Raw genomic sequence first — 15,296 nt, 5'->3', positions numbered from 1 at the left:
AGAGCCATCATCAATAATAAATGATAAATACATCAATAAATCAACCAATAAACCAATCCAAAAAAATTAATTAAATTTTTTTAAAAATTTAAAAATCAATAAATAAAAAGTTTTCTACTTACTGACTGCAGCACTGGGAGTCCTCCAACAGCGTGCTGCGACGGCCCCCCCAGTGTGTCTCTGTCAGTGTCTCTATCTCTCTGTCTGCCTGTGTGTGTGTCTCTCACTCTGTCTGTCTGTCAGTGTCTGTGTTTCTGTGTTTCTGACAGCGAGGGGGGGGGGGGGGGAGAAGGGGGGTGGGAGAAGGGGGAGAAGGGGGTGGGGTGGGGGGGGGGAAGGAGGGAGGTAGAGGGGGGTGGGGGTTAGGGAGGGGGAGGGAGGGAGAAGGGGGGGAAGGAGAGGGAGAAGGGGGAGGAGAAGGGGGGAAGGAGGGAAGGGGGAAGGAGAGAGGAGGAAGGGAGGGGGGAGGGAAGGAGAGAGGAGGTAGGGAGGGAAGGAGAGAAGAGGGAGGGAGGGAAGGAGAGACAAGGGAGGGAGGGAGAGAGGAGGGAGGGAGGGGGGAGGGAAGGAGAGAGGAGGGAGGGAAGGAGAGAGGAGGGAGGGAGGGAAGGAAGGAGAGAGAGGAGGGAGGGAAGGAGAGAGGAGGGAGGGAGGCAAGGAGAGAGGAGAGAGGGAGGGAAGGAGAGAGGAGAGAGGGAGGGAGGGAAGGAGAGAGGAGGGAGGGAGGGAGGGCAGGAAGGAGAGGGGAGGGAGGGAAGGAGAGAGGAGGGCTGGATTTACAGGTAGGTGGCGGCGGGTCTTGGGTCTTGGGTCTTGGGTCCCGGGGGGGGGGGGGGTTCGCGGAGATCGGGTCGCGGAGATCGGCGGCGGGGGGGGAAAGAGAGTCGCGGAGGTCGGGTTGCCGGGGGAAGAGTCGCGGAGGTCGGGTCAGGTCGCCGGGGGGTGGGTGGGTGGGGAAGCAGAGGTCGGGGGGGGGGGGGGGGGGAAGCGGAGGTCGGGTCACCGGGGGGGGGGCGAGGGGGGAGCAGAGGTCGGGGGGGGAGCGCGGAGGTCGGGTTGCCGGGGGGGGGGGGGGGGGGAGTTGGGGGAGCGGAGGTCGGGTCGCCATGGTGGGGAGAGCGGGGGAGGGTCGGGTCCGGGGAGCGGGAGTCGGGTCGGGTCGGGTCAGGTGAGAGGTGAGCCTTATCCACGCAGCCGCTGTGAGGCCATTCGGCCAGGGCTAGGGGCTGCGTGCTTCGGGCCCCTCCCACAGTTTTGGGCGCCTGGAGCTACTGCACATGCGCGCCCACTGTAGCGCATGTGCAGAGGTCCGGCACTGTTTTCAGCGCAGGGACCTGACTCCGTCCCCCACAGCTCATGCTGCGCCGTGCCCAGCTCCAGAGGACCTGCAGGGAGCCGGAGAATAGGTGAGGTTTTTTTAGGCGCACTTTGTGGCGCGAAAAACGGGCGTCCAGGTCAGGGCTTCGCCGTTTTAGACGCGGCCCGAAACTTGGGCCCTAATTGTTGAAGGGTGGAAGATGCCTGTGCGTGGATTTTTTTTTAAACGTGTGGTGGCCATTGCACACCAGCCACTACACGGGCTTAACAGAGCTTGGTCTTGGTCCAGTGGCAAGGATTACCCAAGACGACTGGAGACCAGCTCTGCTGCACTGACCTAGAGCGCACACATATCGCAGTGTGGGCTGGCTCACAACCACATAGTCCACAACCATGAGCATGAATGGCAGAACCGTCCCCAGGACACCACCAATATCAGTTCAGAGCTAGCTACTTAAATGGTGCAAATGTTTTTCCTTCATTTATCCTGCTAAAGAGATGCTGGAAGCTGAAGTTTAATTATGGATTGTCATGTTTCCCATGACTAACAGTGCAAAAAAGATGACAGACTCCATCTAGTTGATCTTGGTAAATTTGTTAAAAATGTTAACAACTAATTAATTTTAAAGTACCTATAGGAGTGTATTATACACATGAATATATAAGCATATATGTGGTCACTGCTGTATAACAAAATAAATTGTTCCAAGATTTAAAGTTAGTTCCTTGGTATAGATTTTTCAAATGAATTACACAGATTCATAAACGAAAAATAATCTCCATTAGTTTTGAATCATCCAAGATAATTATTTATGATGTGAGGCGATATTGGATTGCACATGTTTCTAAATGGATACTATAGTCTATTTAGCTCAAATGAGTGTTTCTGAATTTAATCCAAGCTCAGATTTCATATTCTAATTCTTTGATTTGTGTGTATTTAGAAGATGGAAAAATTGCTAATGGATTTCAGGTAAATCCACACTAAAAATATAAGCAGATTTTGCTCCGAGCTGAACATTAACAGGTGACCACATGCTACACATGCCCAAGTATGGTTGCATCTGTATTGTTTGCAATAGAACAAATAGCCTTTCTTCCTCAGCCTGGCTGGCTCATAAATGTCAGTCCCATGATTCAGCACCAATCCATCTTGCAACAAGAGAAAGGAAAAGGCTAAAATAAAGAGGACGGGATTATCACAGGCTCCACATCACAAGCAGAAAATCTGATGTCTTTTTCCTTCTACAATATAGGCTGCGACGTTCCCACCTCTTCATAGCATCTTTCGCCTTCACTTCCCACAAGACATGGCAGGACCAAACATAGCAACAATTAGAAAAGCAAACAATGCCACAGAGACACGCAAAATCAGCCAGCATAGATGAGAAATCAAGCCAGTGGTGAGGAGACGAGGCAGGAGTTTTAGGGTCAAACTGTTCGCTGGCACACATTGGAGGGAAAGAATGTGAGGAAAATATTGGGAGGCAAAAATGAAAGCAGAGCTATGGAATGTGTGAGGAGGAAAGAGGAGCATGTAAGAGGCAGAGAGTGGTTGGGTAGGGGAAATAAATCAGAAGCCACAGCTGGAGGTTGAATTATAAATCAAAGCCACTGGCTATTTTCAATTGTTCCCAATAAGTCAAATTTGACCAGATAAGCTTTTCATAGCTTTTACATACAGCATGGCTTGACTAAATTATAGAGTAATCAATAATTTAGTCAAGCCATGTTGTATGTAAAAGCTGTGAAAAGCTTATCTGGTCAAATTGAGGAAACTGCACTTTTCCCTCAATAGGAGAATAATAAGCAATTCGCATCCAGCTGTAATACATGTATCCGTTCCGCAGGATTTAAACATGATTCTTTAGTGGAAGTCCCATTCAGATTATATAAAAAGTATTTATGAGGCCTGAATTCACAGTCAGCAGCGTAGCTCAGAAGCACGCTGCCGAGATCCAAATAAAATCCACACTAACCTTGTCCGAACACCCCACCGCCCCCCTCACTTTGAGAAGTTGCTGTCAAACGCTGCGGAGTTGTGCGCAATGTAGTGTCCCATGGATCCCAGGAGCACATCGTTGTACATATGTGAACCTGGGATCATGTGAGGTGGTGCTCCTTTCATACCTAGCCAATCAGGAATCAGAGGAGATTGCTGATTTGCCCACAAATCATTTTAAATAATTTATCAGCCAGAAATGCTATTTTATTAATAAATTACAATCATTTCAATAGTATTTAATACACAAACCAAGATTTCAACATTAATAGAATCTGATCGAACACTGAAAAGTCTTGATACTTTTTACTGAAGATGTCCTTAAATCCATAAAACTCGATTAGGATGCTTTTTATACAAACTAACATCAGCCCTTTAATTCTGGGCCACGATAACATAAACCAACAATTACAGTCTCATAGTCCGACTGAATACGTTTTTCCTCTATTAGACTAACTAATCTTTGATCTATTTAATTAATCTAAATTAGGGAGTTTAAATGTTTGATAACACGAAGAAATCATGAAATTGAATTAAATCCTATTTAAATAGAAGTTGGGAAATAATTAAACCGAAACTGCAAAAGGCTTTTAGGCAGTGAAGATGGTGACATAAAAATACCCTGTTTTCAGATTCAAACAAATTCAATTTTCTTTCAAAGTTTGTATCCACTCAGTGAACCAGTACCTGATTGTTATGGGCTAGATGCAGGTAAAGGTAGGTCGAGGAACTAAGCTCCTGCAGTAAGACAGAGGAATACAGGCTTAAATTTGTAAAAGGCAACTTTCGGATTTTTTCCAGGACGTTCTCATTCACACAAGGAGTGATTAAGACATAGAATGGTCACCCAGGAAGGCTAGAATAGGGGATTGTAGGATCTCTCTGGACAGATGAGCTAAAATGGGCTGATTGGCCTTCCTCATCTCTACCAATACTGTGAAACTGATGAACATGAAACTTTTTAGTACCTCCTTTTTGGTTTGCGGTTTGAGTAGGGAAAATATCAGAAAATGGGACCCAAGAAAATTATTTGTAGTACTGTTGATAATTTGCCAGTCAAGCTAGCTGATTGATGGGACCTGAAACCTGTCACTGGAACCCGGAATCATTCTCATTTAGCTCCAGATAATCCGGCAAGCCAATTCCCTACGGAGTAGGGTGGTCCCAGCTGGACAAGATGCATGAAACTTACCAGTGTTGTGTGTTAGTTATAATCCAACAATAACCCTATACACATTTGTGAATCCTTAAACCTTGGCTCTTGCCAAGTTCCCTGGATTTAGGTAAATGCATGCACCCTTACTGGAATCTACACACACACACTTCAGATCAGACAAAATGAACTCTGTCCATATGGATTTCGCAGTAGTTTGGAGATTCATATGCAAAACCGTATATGTTAAAGATGTGACCAAAAGGAGAGGAAAAACTGCTTCAAAAGAAAGGCGATTAACAAACATTGACATTCACACAACTCTACTACACAGGATGCATTTGTGGCATGGAGATTGGATGTTGGTTTTAACTGTTTGCTGCAACAATGAAGAACAAAGGAAGTTATCTGCCAGCTTGTGTGACTGGAGGGGAAAGTGTCAATGACCAGAAGATGCTACGGTTGGTCTTTGAGCAGTGAAGGCATGACACTTGTTGTATCCAACCTGGACTAGGAGGAGGGAGAGAAGTGAGATCTGCCAAGGCCCTACCCCTAATTACTATTCAGTGCCTGCCGCTGTGTGAGGAAGGGATTGGGCTTGGTTTGTGAAATCCCGTGATCGAATGATTTGCTGTGCATCCTGCTGCTGAAGAATGATCATTTGGTATCAGAGTGTTGCCAGTGCCCATGAATGTCTACTCCAGTATGTCTCTCTGCCTTCAGGAGAGGAGGAAGATATTTAGTGGGGGTATGAGCAGGGAGAAGATGGCAAGGATTCTATTATAACAAAAAACTGCAAAACAATTCAACAGCACATAACGGAGAAGTTAAGATAACAATTATCGGGGTTTGGCATTTTGTCATGTAGTAAGTTCCTTTCGATACTTGTCACGTAAGGTGGGAGAGGAGAGGGAACATGTAACATTGTGTTATTAGCAGAGAAATCAAGTTTTTTAATCACTTGTTAAACAATCATGTTTAGACTAATAAAACCCACACACGATGGAAAATTATAGTAATTTCAGTCATTACTCAGAAATGAAACTGCAATTGAATAGACGTCAATGAACAATTTCACTCTAAGATTGGGATGACTAAATGCACTGTGGCTGCTATTCAATGAGATAAGCAACATATTTAGAAATAATTATGTGCGGAATATCCACATTGTCCATCAAATTCACCCCAACCTGTTGCCCACTTAGTTGCAGATTATCCATTATTTCTAAGGTTGTTGCAATCAGTCAAACACTGATTTGTGCAAAATGAAATACGTTACGTTTTTCTGTTTGTCATCTGCAATTTCCTAGCTAATCGTTTCAGAAAATGAAGTGATTGGTACCAAACTTAATAAAAACATAATCAGACAAAAAAAATTCTGTCTGTTCACATCTTGCTCTCCAATTCTCATCCCTCTTTGCGTTTCTTTCTCTCTTTCTCCATTTCTCATTATCTCTAGAAATAATCCCTTTACCTTTGATTGTTCTTCACTCTTACTGTATATCTGCTTGTATAACTCTCGTTCCCTCTGTCTCACTAACTTCTGTTTTGTATGTAAACTTTGTAATAGTGCAAGACTTGCCACCAGGGGGCGCACCTGAGAGACCCAAGGGTCACCTGCACACCTCGTGCAAGCAAGTATAAAAGGTTGTCTGCCGTGCTGCTTCTTCACTCAGGAGTTTGATTAAAGAGACTAAGGTCACATCAGTTTGAGCTTACATCATACAGTCTTGTGGGATTATTCTGAACATAACAACTTCAGTACAACTGCCATTCTCTCTGCATAGTTAGGACAAATGTTTGTTTGTTAACTTGCTCAATTTATATTTTAACACTAGTGGAACCCGGACCTTGCAATGAAAGTGCTGCCAGCATTTTGTAGATCAGCAGTGAGAATGTACAGTGGAGGTGGGGGGTCAGGGGCAAGATGAGAGAGGCCGACTGAGATTTCTGCCACATGTGTAGGCGAGAGGAACAGGGGCTGGGGCAGGGCAGAGGGCAGCTCAAGTTGAGATCGAAGGGGGTGGGCCTCATTTGGAAGGAAAGCCTCAGCTTGGAGTGCTCCTTTCTGAGGAATGGGCGATCCTCCTACTGTTGTCGTGTTAGTCTGGAGCAGCAGCATTGAAATCACTGGAAAATGCATGGGTGGGAGAGAAGCTGGAGACCTTGTGCAGGAGAGAGGGTCTGAGGGCTCGGGCTAAGAGGAAGCCAGGAGAGCAAGAGCCATGGACACTGAGGCTACACGCTGAGAGGGACGGTGAGACAACTAGAAGCTCCTTACTGAGCTTGCAATCAATTTCAGCTGTTTATTCTGCAATTTTTGCAATTTTCCTAAATGTGCATTTAGCACCACTGAAAAATTATACAGCGTGGAATTCATCCAATTTCTAAGGATTGGCAACTAATGTGATGACAACTCATGCTAACACTGATTTCAGCCCAATTTTTACTCAGGCTGGGAATTGAGTGGGTGGGGGCTGAGGTGAGTTGCAAACCATCTTGGCCTCAACCGTATGAGGTGACTTTAACTCCCAAGCCTGAAATGCACGTCCCCCCAGTCAGTTGGCGACTCGAAACTAGCGGAAAGCAGCTGACCGGTGGTTGGGACCATAATGTTGGACAGCAAAGGATGTTTCCCATCACTCAAGTAAGGGACCCGGTTTTGGCAAGGTCTTGCAATCAGGAGGGCCTCTTCTTGCCCAACTCTTCCTCTCGCTAGCTTCACCTGGCTTTAAAGCCACCACAGGCTCCCTGCTCAGACCACTGGTTAAAACAGCAGTCGGGCCATTCTGAGTAAAAATTGGAATACTGCGTGCAGCTTTGGTTTCTATATTTACGAAAGGATATACTTGCTTTGGAGGCAGTTCAGAGAAGGTTCACTCGGTTGATTCCGGGGATGAAGGGGTTGACTTATGAAGAAAGGTTGGGCCTCTACTCATTGGAATTCAGAAGAATGAGAGGTGATCTTATCAAAACGTATAAGATTATGAGGGAGCTTGACAAGGTGGATGCAGAGAGGATGTTTCCACTAATGGGGGAGATGAGAACTAGAGGGCACGATCTTAGAATAAGGGGCCGCCCATTTAAAACAGAGATGAGGAGAAATTTCTTCTCTGAAGGTTGTAAATCTGTGGAATTCACTGCCTCAGACAGCAGTGGAAGCTGGGACATTAAATAAATTTAAGACAGAAATAGATAGTTTCTTAAACGATTAGAGGATAAGGGGTTATGGGGAGTGGGCGGGGAAGTGGAGCTGAGCCCATGATCAGATCAGCCATGATCTTATTGAATGGTGGAGCAGGCTCAAGGGGCCGTATGGCCTACTCCTGTTCCTATTTCTTATGCTCTTATGATGATGTCATCGGAGCCCAATTCGCATATTTAAAGAAGGACTTTACTGTTTCCGGCAGTTGTCTTTTCTGCCTGCTTGGTGACTGAGGGTAAGGAGAGGGACATTGCAGGGCAAGTTCCTCGTAGCATTTTAATTGCCTGCCTGCCTGGTTTCCGCCAGATGGGCAGGATTAAAATTGCCTTTTTGAAAATTCAAGAACACCATTAAAACAGGCTTGAATTTGATTTCTGTATTCAGCAACATATAAATATTACTCGTGCAGTATTCGTGCTCCTGAACTAGTAATGAAATGTGATTTAATGTGGTTGCGCCTCAGCAAGCACATAAGTAATTGGCCAGGAAAGGTTACCCTTGGAACAGCATTTCCATCAAAACAAAGTGATAAAAATATCAAAATACAAACCTTCGGACCTTCACCCATTCAATTATTAATTCACTCTAAACCTAATACACAGGGACATATATTTCACCCAAAAGTGATTAAAAACACAACAAACTATCACAGACACGGTAAGTGTATAAACTGTTTAATCCCAATTATTTCTTTTAGGCGTACACTGGAATCAGTGCACTACACAACAGAAATTAAATAAAGTTAATTAACAGGAATGAATGGACAAAAGTACTATTTTGTTCAACACAGGGAGATTTTGACTAAGCTCAGTGTAAGGAGAAGCTTATGGAGTGACAAAGTTTAAATGGTACAGCAACATCCAAGCTTTTGTCTTTGAGCATATCATGGAGTTCAGGAGTCATTTTTAAAGGTTTAAACTCATTTTCCCATTACTTTGCATGTATATTAAAAGGTATTACTAAAACCAGATCTTGCTGTTCTGATTTGAAATGTATCCACCGAAGTGGTAACAACACAAAGAGCAGCCCTTTCCAAGACTCCAAGCCAACAAAATTCATACAGAAATAAACAAGGAAGAAATATAAACACGAACAGGACTGAATTGCCTTGGCTCTGAGCCAGATTACAAGAATACAAAGACTACATGTGGTTCACAGGCCACAGTTTTATTTACAATATTGCCTTTGCAATTCCCCAGTGGCTCACTGGATAAAAATGGTATGTTACAAATTGTAATATAGTGTACAAGGTGCCAAGTTCAATTTGCAATCTGTGTTGAGCTAGCTGGGTGAAAAATAGTTTACTACAATTTGCCTCTGTGCCTCGAGGCTCAAGAGGAGAAAATCAACAGAATTCTTGCTCCTGTGCACTTGCAACAACCCTTGCTAAAAGCCTTTATTTATTTGTTCCTGGGATGTGGGCGTCGCTGGCAAGGCCAGCATTTATTGCTCATCCCTAATTGCCCTTGAGAAAGTGGTGGTGAGTGCCATCTTTAACAGCTGCAGTCCGTGTGGTGAAGGTACTCCCACAGTGCGGTTAGGGAGGTCGTTCCAGGATTTTGATCCAGGGACGATGAAGGAACGGCGATATATTTACAAGTCAGGATGGTGTGTGACTTGGAGGGGAACTTGGAGGTGGTGGAGTTCCCATGTAGCTGCTGCCCTTGTCTTTCTAGGTGGTAGAGGTCACAGGGTTGGGAGGTGCTGCCGAAGAAGTCTTGATGAGTTGCTGCAGTGCATCTAGTAGATGGTACACACTGCAGGCACAGTTGAATGCCGGTGGTGGAGGGAGTGAATGTTGAAGGTGGTGGATGGGGTGCCAATCAAGCGGACTGCTTTGTCCTGGATGATGTCAAGCTTCGAGTGTTGTTGGAGCTGCACTCATCCAGGCAAGTGGAGAGTATTCCATCACACTCCTGACTTGTGCCTTGTAAATGGTTGAAAGGCTTTGGGGAGTCAGGTGGTGAGACACTCGCCGCAAAATACCCAGCCTCTGACCTGCTCGTTGCCACAGTATTTATGTGGCTGGTCCAGTTAAGTTTCTTGTCAATGGTGACCCCCAGGATGTTGATGGTGGGGGATTAAGCGATGGAAATGCCGTTGAATATCAAGAGAAGGTGGTTGGTCTCTTGCTTTTTGGAGGTGGTCATTGCCTGGCACTTTTGTGGTGCGAATATTACTTGCCACTTCTCAGCAAAAGCCTGAATGTCGTCCAGATCTTGCTGCATGCGGGCATGGACTGCTTCATTATCTGTGGAGCTGCGAATGGCACTGAACACTGTGCAATCAGCAGCGAACATCCCCACTTCTGACATAATGATGCAGGGAAGGTCATTGATGAAACAGCTGAAGCTGGTTGGGCCTAGGACACTGCCCTGAGAACTCCTGCAGCAATTTCGAGGCTGTGATGATTGACCGCCAGCCATCTTCCTTTCTGCTAGGTATGACTCCAGCCAGTGGAGCGTTTTCCCCCTGATTCCCATTGACTTCAGTTTTACTAGGGCTCCTTGATGCCACACTCGGTCAAATGCTGCCTTGATGTCAAGGGCAGTCACTCTCACCTCACCTCTGGAATTCAGCTCTTTTGTCCATAAGAACATAAGAATTAGGAGCAGGAGTAGGCCATTGAACCACTCGAGCCTGCTCTGCCATTCAATGAGATCATGGCTGATATTCTACCTCAACTCCACTTTCCTGCACTATCCCCAGATCTTTTGATTCCCTTAACATCATGTTTGCACCAAGGCTGTAATAAGGTCTGGAGCCGAGTGGTCCTGGCGGAACCCAAACTGGACATCGGTGAGCAGGTTATTGATGAGTAAGTGCTGCTTGATAGCATTTTCCAACACTGTGCTGATGATTGAGAGTAGACTGATGGAGCGGTAATTGTCCGGATTGGATTGGTTCTGCTTTTTGTCGACAGGACATACCTTGGCAGTTTTCCACTTTGTCGGATAGATGCTAGTGTTGTAGCTGTACTAGAACGGCTTGGCTCAGGCACGGCTAGTGGACTGCTACAGTGGACATAGGATGAGACCCACTGTGATGGCCCACTCTCATGATCAAATAGCCTGCTAAAATGGTCATCTTGGGTCACACAAGGGAATGGTCACTTAGGTGCGCTACTGGGATCGACCGTGAACCATGGAACCAGAGGGCAGGGGAAATGGGGCATGGTAGCATTGTGGCATTGTGGTGCTACCATGCCCCATTTCCTCTGGAAATCAGAGATCAAATCCCAACACAGGAGCTGGGGAATTTAAATTTGGTTAATTAAAGAAATCTGGAATTAAAATAAAAGCTAGTATCAGATGTTGTAAAAACCTATTTGGTTCACTAATGTCCATTAGGGAAGATAGTCTGCCATCCTTAGCCTACATGTGACTCCAGACTCACAGCACTGTGGTTGACTCCTAACTGCCCTCTGAAATGGTAGCTCACCACCACCTTGTCAACAGCAATTAGGGATGGGCAATAAAGGCTGGTCTTGCCAGTGATGCCCACATGGAAAAAATGGAAGAGAAAATTGCCACAAAAAATATCCTTTCACTTCGAGGATCTGGGGTTTGAATCCACTGGCCAGGATGAAATGATCCTGGCCAGTTTAAGCCCACTTTCTATTAAACATGAGGCCACAGCACAAAATAACCACAATTCAGCCTCATAAAAAGTAAGAAGATGCATTAGTGTGGAAAATGTAAAAATGGACACAAATCTAATAGGAATGCTCTTTTGAGGTTAGTGCTATTTGAGTGTTAGGTTAATGAGGTAAACTACAGGAAGTTTCCCACAACATTAGGTCAGTGTGATACCTGGCCCAAGAATCCCAATTACTGACACTGAGTGACAAAAATAGAAAGTATTCCACTCGCCAACACGGGCATTTGAAGAACACAAGGCCCAAACATTTCAAGGAAGTTTCAAGCATTTTCCTTGGTTCTGAGGATTGAGAAAATGCAAAGAAAACTCATACCTATTCGAGGCTCCACTGTTCTGTTGGCAAGTTCATCAACAAACACAAATCGTCCACCACCAAAATCAGTCTTGTAGTCAGAGAGGTACAGCAGTGACGTGTAGTCAAATGATCCATATGTCACCTGTGAAAAACATCGGAGCATGTCAGATTTAGTTGCTGCTTGAATTCCAGAGAAAAGCACCAAGGAACATGATCCGCTGTAATGAGTCGAGAAAACAGGCTTCTGTTTTTAGTCCATTTGTCTAACTGTCACTCAACAATCGCAGTCCAATAGCATAATTATTCACCCCTCACAACGTGTTAGTCCTAACAACATGGACATATATCAAAGTAACTGCTGTTCATGGTAAAATGTTCCAACATAGTCATTTTTAAAACTGCCTAGTTATAGATTAACCTGTCATGCATCATTTCATTGCTGCGTGTAGGATTTTACTGAGTGAAACCTGGCTGCTGCTTTCTCCCACATTACAACAGTAACTGTGAAGCATTTATAAGCACTTTGAGATGTTTCTCTGCGAGGTGATAAGATGCTATATAAATGCAAGTTTTCTTTACACATTATCAGCAACATCTGAGCCTATCCACATGGTCGTTGCCGAGCTACATGTTCAGGTGACAAAGTTTTCAATCCATTAGGGCAAAAGGTTCATGCAATAGAGAGAAAAAAACACTTCCACATCCTCTATCATTTGTTTACTAAATATTGCACAATAAAATATATAACATCTTATGATATTATCGTCTGAATGGTTGAAGCATTTTTGTCAAAAGCCGCAGTCTGTTTTTTTTGACAGAGGCTTTAGCCCATTCATTTCAACAGAAGAAAAAGGCGATTTCTTATCAACTGGGGTTATATCAGCACACTAATAACACAAGTGACAATGACACCATTAAAATCAACAATCCTTTACATAAGACAGCAGCAGTAAACCCAAGAAATTTCTAGAAGAGAAAGGAACCAAAATGAACAAGCAGAAAGTTTGGATAGTACACCAGTGAATAGCTTTTTCTCATTCCTACCTTGCATTGTCCATTTTTAAAGCCAAATCTGACCCGTCGTTTAGGTCCACCTTCAGCATCTACACATCATCATCATAAGCAGTCCCGCAAAATCGAGGAAGACTTGCTTCCACTCTAAAAGTGAGTTCTTAGGTGATTGTAAAGTCCAATACAGGAATTACAGTCTCTGTCACAGGTAGGACAGACAGTCAATGATGGAAAGGGTGGGTGGGGTGTCTGGTTTGCCGCATGCTCCTTCCGCTGTCTGCACTTGTTTTCTGCATGCTCTCGGCGACGAGACTCTAGGTGCTCAGCACCCTCTCGGATGCTCTTCCTCCACTTAGAGCGGTCTTTGGCCAGGGACTCCCAGGTGGCGGTGGGGATGTTGCACTTTATCAAGGAGGCTTTGAGGCTGTCGTTGAAACGTTTCCTTTGCCCATCTAGGGATCGCTCGCCGTGTAGGAGTTCCAAGTAGAGCGCTTGCTTTCACATCGACACGTTACTTTCACTAGCTCACCAATGCCTAGGCGGAAGATACATTTCGCTTTCTTCGTCTCGAAAGCACCTTCTGGATCAGATGTTGCTGAAGATGGTGCACCAATTTTCTCCTCTGAATTCTGGGGCATTGTATTAAGCATTCACTATCATTTGCCTTTGGAATGAGTGAAGCAACAGTTTTATCTCCTTCGATTTATCGAATGGAGGAACAGCAAAAGACAAGCATCAGAACTCTTAGAAGTGAGAACAGGCCCAGGGTGGAAGCAAATGGATTTCATGCTGGGGAAGACTGCTGGATGTGAAAGGCAGGCTGTCAAGATCAGAAATATTTACCCAGAGGAACATTCTGGTTTTTGTTGAATGAAAAAGTTTCAAATTTGTAGTGAAGAAATGTGCGAGGTTGCAATGGAGAGAAGTAAAAGGATAAAAAATGCTGAACAAGATTTTTTTTAAAGTAACAATATTGCAGGTTGTACTCACTACTTTATGAATCATGAAAGGAGGGAAAAAGACTGCTGACAGGAAGAGATATAGGGCCGCAAATTGCGGCCTCTCCGAGTACGATGCGCACACGTGCCCAAAGAGGCCCCACAAGCTCTGGGTATAGGCATGCGAAGCGCATGACCCTGAACCTGGCTCCGATCGCACGCATTTGCGGGAGAAGGGCCTTCGCAAGCGGAGATTTGGGCTATTTGCCCAACTCTTGCCCAGCGAATGTCCTTCAAACGCTCACGCCTGCTTTTATTGGCATATGAGTTTTAAAAGATAGAAAAATTAAATTTTATTACTTATTTTTATATTAAAAACCCTACCCATGAAGGTAAATTCATGTTTAACATTATTAAAACATTTTTTAATTTAAAAAAAAGGTTAAAAAATTATAAAACATTGAATTTAATTTAATTTCTATTACTTTTTTTAAAAAGTGAAGTGTTCCTTATATGTTTTTAGTAGTATTCTCATTGATAGTAATAGGAGCTCGGAGCTCCCATTACTATAAATGGGAATATAGGTTGAACCTCCCTTATCCGGAACCCTCGGGACCTGGCCTGTTCCGAATGAGGGATATTTCCGGATAAGGGGAGGTCACATGTTTTCAGTGCATGTGTGCCGACTGGCTGGAGTGACTGTCAGTAAAAAGTTGGCCGCGGGTTGATCCACAGGCTGAAGAAGAGTCCGAAAAGGAACCCGGGCCTTCCGCAATGCTGTCTACTCGGTCTGTCCCTTCCAAACCCCACCAACAACAAATGCCCCTTCGCGCAGAAAGCAAAAAAAACCTTGGGGTCAGGGTGAGGAAGCAGAAGTCTGAGACAACGGGCTCGGGTAGGGGTAGAGGCGGCAAGAGGGGCAAGAGGGGCGCACAGTGCTAAGGTCTTTGAATAAGGGGGAGGAGAGATGGCTGCAGCTAGAGTTTTTTTGTTGCTGCTACTTGTTGTTTTCTTCATTGAAAATGTTAAAAGTTTGATACAAAATGTTTTATTAAAGCTAAGTAAAACTGTACAAATGTTTAATAAGCCCAATTATTTTTAAAATTTAAGCAGAATCCTGCACATTATTTTTTGAAGTAAAGCAAAATAAACCAATACAACATTACGTACATTATGATGTACATTATTTTTTCACACTAACCGGTGCAAAGAGTCAACACTGTCGGGCCGTTTAACCTTCAGGCACCAAAGCCATCATGGATTAGCCGCTGACGCAAGTCTCTAGCTATGGCTATAGGTGCACGTCGTCCTACGGGTTGAGGTGGTGGCATGGGTTCATTGTCGTCCTGCTGCTGCTGGTCCTCCTCATTGTCAGCCTTCTCATCCTTCTCTCACCCACCCCCCCCCTTCTCCCCTCAGGTATATCTTCAATGTCCAGTGTTTGGCCCCTCATGATGGCCAAGTTGTGCACCATGCAGCACACGATAGTGAACTGACCGACATGGTGAGGGGCATATTGTAGGTAGCATCCAGAGTGCTCCAGGCATCAGAAATGCTGCTTCAGTATGCCAGTTGGCTGCTCTATGATGCTCCATGTCTATATGTGCGACACGTTGTACCAACACTCTGGCTCAGTGCGGGGATTGCGTAAAGGGGTCATAAGCTAGATGGCGAACCCATACGCTTTGTCCCCGAGCCCACCTCTGCCCTTCTGG

The 15,296-nt window shown here is 44.8% G+C and overlaps 1 protein-coding gene across 2 annotated transcripts in view; it reads right to left on the bottom strand.

Moving 5' to 3' along the window:
* The window catches only part of ogfod3 (2-oxoglutarate and iron dependent oxygenase domain containing 3), a 126,611-nt gene that overhangs the window by 34,875 nt on the left and 76,440 nt on the right, over positions 1-15,296 (bottom strand). For both annotated transcript variants that reach the window (XM_070857614.1, XM_070857615.1), the window contains exon 8: positions 11,651-11,774. In XM_070857614.1, the coding sequence (XP_070713715.1) occupies positions 11,651-11,774 (124 nt within the window). The remainder of the gene's footprint in view (positions 1-11,650; positions 11,775-15,296) is intronic.

Source organism: Pristiophorus japonicus, chromosome 16 (genome assembly GCF_044704955.1).
Source record: "Pristiophorus japonicus isolate sPriJap1 chromosome 16, sPriJap1.hap1, whole genome shotgun sequence".
Taxonomy (NCBI): domain Eukaryota; kingdom Metazoa; phylum Chordata; class Chondrichthyes; family Pristiophoridae; genus Pristiophorus; species Pristiophorus japonicus.
The sequence above is the reverse complement of the archived record's forward strand: the minus strand, read 5'-3'. Positions and strand labels throughout refer to the sequence as shown.